Source organism: Cynara cardunculus, unplaced genomic scaffold, assembly GCF_001531365.2.
Source record: "Cynara cardunculus var. scolymus isolate 2C unplaced genomic scaffold, CcrdV1 Un_Scaffold_2651, whole genome shotgun sequence".
NCBI classification, from domain to species: domain Eukaryota; kingdom Viridiplantae; phylum Streptophyta; class Magnoliopsida; order Asterales; family Asteraceae; genus Cynara; species Cynara cardunculus.
The window spans coordinates 57,445-62,092 of NW_020201171.1; the positions used below are offsets into that span (position 1 = coordinate 57,445).

General features: G+C 34.0%; 1 protein-coding gene across 1 annotated transcript; it reads left to right on the top strand.

Moving 5' to 3' along the window:
* Positions 1 to 367: 367 nt before the first annotated feature.
* Positions 368 to 3,552, top strand: LOC112503163 (homocysteine S-methyltransferase 2-like). Its single transcript, XM_025107229.1, has 2 exons — positions 368 to 592; positions 3,265 to 3,552. The coding sequence occupies exons 1-2, from the start codon at positions 368 to 370 to the stop codon at positions 3,550 to 3,552; spliced, it is 513 nt and encodes a 170-aa protein (XP_024962997.1).
* The last annotated feature ends 1,096 nt before the right edge of the window (positions 3,553 to 4,648 follow it).

A 4,648-nucleotide genomic window follows, 5' to 3' on the forward strand; every position in this document is an offset into this window, starting at 1 on the left:
GAGTACGACCTATCACCCACAGACAGAGGTACGGAGTGAACGAACGATTCAGACACTCAAGGATATGTTGTATGCTTGTATTATAGATTTTTGAGGTTCGTGCGAAAATCATTTACCGTTAATCTAATTTGCTTATCCAGTTATCATTCTAGTATTAAGGCGACACCCTTTGAGGTCTTATACGGTAGAAAGTGTCGAATACCGTTATGTTGTAATGAAGTCGATGAAAAGCAACTTGCAGGGTTGTAAATCATACAGTTAATGGCAGGATAGATAGATCATATTCGTGAACGATTAAAGATGGCTAAGGACTGACAGAAAAGCTATACGTCGTAAGTCGATCGGATTTCAGGTTAGGGACAGGGTAATGTTGAAAGGGTCGTCGTGGAAAGGAATTGTTCGATTTGGTAAAAGAGGTAAGTTAAGTCTGAGATATATCAGTCCGTTTATAATCACTGATAGAATTGGTGAGGTAGCTTATTGGTTAGAACTTCCAGCTGAACTTAGTGGTACTCATAATACGTTTCATGTGTCCAATTTGAAGAAGTGTCCAGTTGATACGAAACTGGCTGTACCATTGCCTGAAATTCAGGTTTACGAGAAATGAGTTTTGTTGAAACCCAAGAAGCTATTACTGATTATAAAGTCAAGAGTCTGAGAATCAAAGAGATCAGTTTGGTAAAAGTTCAATGGCGATATCACAAGGGGCAAGAGGCTACCTGGGAATTGGAATATGATATGAGAGGGAAATTAGGTGTTATTTGGTTATTTGTCTCTAGTTAGGGCTTCACCTTGCAACTTTAATTTTTGTAGTGGCATTTAGCCTACAATCGCCTCATTTCTTTCTCTTTACTCAAATTAGAAGTTTTTATGTAATGTATGCGAGCTTTATTTGGTTCTTGGAGTTCACAAAAAGAGGAGAAGGAAATAGTAGGTTTTGGATTCTTCAAGTCTTAAGATTAAGATTCATGTATTTGGTACCAAAGTTCGTTACTTAATAAGAGTTTAACGTTTAATCGTGATCCAGGTGAGTTTTCTAATAAAGCTTTCAATTGAAATGCATGTGTTATGAAATGATTGTAGATATGATAAAGTGTATTATTTGTTATGAAAATATGAGAACGTGGTAAAGTGTATTGTTCTTGTATAAATTATAAATGTGGTGTTTGGGTTGGTTTGACCAACGTGTATGTATGGTGAGGTGTATGTGACGGGGTGGTGTATGCATAGATGAGGTGTATGTGATCGGGTGATGTATATAACGTAGCGGTGTATATTACGAATGTGTTGAGCCAGTTGGGCCAACGATGATTAACGGGGATGTTAATCGGTTTTATCGAACTTACATGTAGTAAACTTTCATATTTGAAAACTATTATGGTTTAATAATTTTGAAAGTTTGATACTTATTGTTTGGCATTATCAGGGATTTTCTCACTAGACTTAGTGATCTAACCCTCATTTTGTCTTTTAAAAATGTGCATTTCAGGGCAGTCGCATCCAGAAGGTAAAAGGAAAGGAAAGATGTGATTTGAGATAAGATGTTTATGTGATGCTTATATGTTGAAGTGGCGTTTTTGTCTGAAGTTGCTTGTTGCATGAACTTATGAAATTGTTATGTTCAAGTCGTTTAAACAAAGAAAAAAGTTTGTGGTAACTTTTACTAATTATTGACGGTGTTCACTCTGAAACCAGTATGTAATATCTTGTTATGACTGAATTTCAGTGTAAAATCGTCTTGAAAGTTAATTTTGTCTATAATTATATTAAAAGTCGTCGTGTTTGACTTTTCTTTAGTTTGTTTGACTTTGACTTTTTCTAGATGTTTGACCCTATATAAAGGGTATTTTCTTTGTAATTTTAGTAGGATTCTCAATTGTAAAATCAGATTTACGTAATAAAGGTTTGACCAAGATTTGGGTGTTGACCTTTTCTCTCTACTCTCATATGTTCTTACAAGAATTATTCAAATCTGCCATTGATGATTTGAAGCTTTCTTGAAGATTGATATAGTGGGATCTACAATTGGTATCAGAGTAGGATTGCAAGAAATCAGATAAGAAATCATCATGTTTTTGAAGAATTTTTCGAAGTTATTTTTCTGATTTTTTTTTCTTCATCGTGTTCTCAAATTTTTTAGAGTTTGATCCAATTTTTTTTTAAAAATCTTGTGTTTTTTTGTTAAAATTGTGATCAATCTGTTCGTAATCTAGCTGTGAATCTTTGTTATAAACAAAGATTTGTGTATTGATCATAAATTTTCAAGTTTTGATAAAATTTCTGGTTTTCAATTTTTTTTGTATTCTTGTTAAGTTCTTCAAAAAGGTTAGTTTTTGATCCATTTTTTGATTAATTCTTTTGTTTTTTTTTTGTTTTTGGACCTAATCCGCTCATCAGCCCATTTGTTTAAAAGGGCCATTCCTTTAACAAAACCCCTTTTGATCATCTCAGATTCATTTTCTTTCTCATCTTTTCTAAATTGGTCGCTCAACAGTATCATACACGAGACAGCCGAGTTTTATTCTAAATCAAAGCTTTCTGTTTCATCCTTCTTAACCGGATCTTGCTAAATCATTCAAGGGTTTGTGCGATTAAGAGTGTAAATCGGATACTTCTTGTGCGATTAAGGGTGTAAATCGGATACTTGTGCGATTAAGAGTGTAAATCGGATACTTCTTGATCGGATTATTTGGTAAATCGCAGAAGCCTTGATTGGATTAATTGGTAAATCGCAGAATCTTTGAGCGATTTAGGCACACATTTGAGCGATTTAGGCACATCTTTGAGCGATTGAGGAATAGTCTTGAGCGATTTAGGCACAAGCTTGAGCAATTAAGAACTATATCGTGTAAGGCTTGAATTGGTTGACCAGATATCATAAATCGCTCAAAGTCTTAGAATAGGTTGACCGGATTCTTGTATATCGTTTGGCACTTTAGTCGATTTAGGACTTAATCAAACTTTCTGTCACTAAATTGGACAACTAGGAACTTGGTTTAATCGCTCACAAGTCTGTCCGGATTTAGCCTTAATCGCTTGATTAATTTCTTAAGCAGTGACTGGAGATTGGTGGGTTGTTTTGAAGTAGTGAATTTAAAATGGGCTTTGAAGGATTAACCAAACCAGAGCCAACTAAGAGATGGAATTAATTTGAGATTTAGGATTTGCATAAGAGAAGGCCAATTTTGTCTTTGTAAAAGAATTGATGAATTTGGTGCTGACCTAATAGCATTTGAAACAGTGCCAAATAAGTTTGAAGCACAGGCTTTTGCCGAGCTACTTGAAGAAGGAATAAACATTCCTGCGTGGTTTTCTTTCAACTCCAAAGATGGTGTGAACGTGGTTAGTGGTGATTCCTTGACTGAATGTGCCAAAATTGTTGATTCATGCCAGAAAGTTGTTGCTATAGGAATCAACTGTACACCTCCTAGATTTATCAGCGGTTTGATTCAAACTATAAAGAAGGGGACAGCTAAACCGATACTCGTATATCCAAATAGCGGTGAAACTTATGATGCTGAACTAAAGCAATTTCCGTGTTTCTGTTTGTGACTGATTTTGACAGCATACATATTTGTTTGTAATTTGATAACTATCATTCTAAATCGCACAGGTTAACAGGTTATCAGTCTTTTGGATTAAAGACTACATATTGTTCTTGTAGGTGCTTTGTGAAGGGAATGCAAATAGGTGGCTGTTGATCTTGATACAACATTTGTTTCAATCATAACTGTTTAATTTGATCTTGGTTACTGTTGACTGTTACCTGGTTCTAAGTAATTAACTGTTTGAGTTGATTGCTGTTAATATTTGTTGTTGATGATTGATGTTTAATGATTGTTGTTTAATGGTTGTTATTGTACTTTAGTTGTTCTTATCAGGTTCTGCTTCTGGTTGGGGATTTCACAGTTGATGTTTGTGTTCGATTTCATTGTAAATTGCTCATTGTAAATTGAACAAAGGTACAAGTCAACTGAAGAGGACTTGACGACTTGGCCTCACAGCTTTGAGTATAGATTGAGGATATCAGTGAAATTCCAGAGGAAGGATTGGAGACGCAGGATTATCTTGATAGAGTTTGTGTAAATAATTTTAGACTTCTCTTGTTTGTAGCTTAATTCTGTTTTGATCTTTGTTTTGGGCTTGTATCTTCTTAGGTTTAAATTTTTGTTTAGATTTTAATTTTTGTTTAGATTTTAATTTTTGGATCATTGTTTAACTGTTTTGGTCTGTGTTTTAAATTGTTTGAGAAATTTTTGAACTATTCTACGTCGCATAAACTATTTTAATCAGTCTTACCTGTCTTTGAATGTTTTTAACAGTTTTCAACAATTTTGACTGTTTTACTGATATTTGACAGTTTTTCTCGATTCTCTGATTTCTCAACTGTTTTTGTGTTTTTCTGTTTGTGTGTTCGATGTTAACTGTATCTTTGATTTCTTTTAGCTGATTTCATCGCATTTGATCCTAAATCAATATTTTTGAAAGGCAGTTTCATTTTAGAGAGAGGATAAAGAATTGAGAGAGAGGATTGCTGAATTGGAAAAGAGGGTAAAAGAATATAAAGAGAAATACATAAATATGTTTGATGAACATTATGCAGATAAGGAATTCTGTTGATCATCTCTCTCAGTGATTTGATGATAAT

What these genes read in the sequence shown, in the direction of transcription:
- LOC112503163 (XM_025107229.1), top strand. Translation starts at nt 368, where the DNA reads ATGTTGAAAGGGTCGTCGTGGAAAGGAATTGTTCGATTTGGTAAAAGA. An exon ending in TACCATTGCCTGAAATTCAG is followed by an intron (nt 593 to 3,264) that starts GTTTACGAGAAA and finishes TTTGAAGCACAG; the next exon opens with GCTTTTGCCGAGCTACTTGA.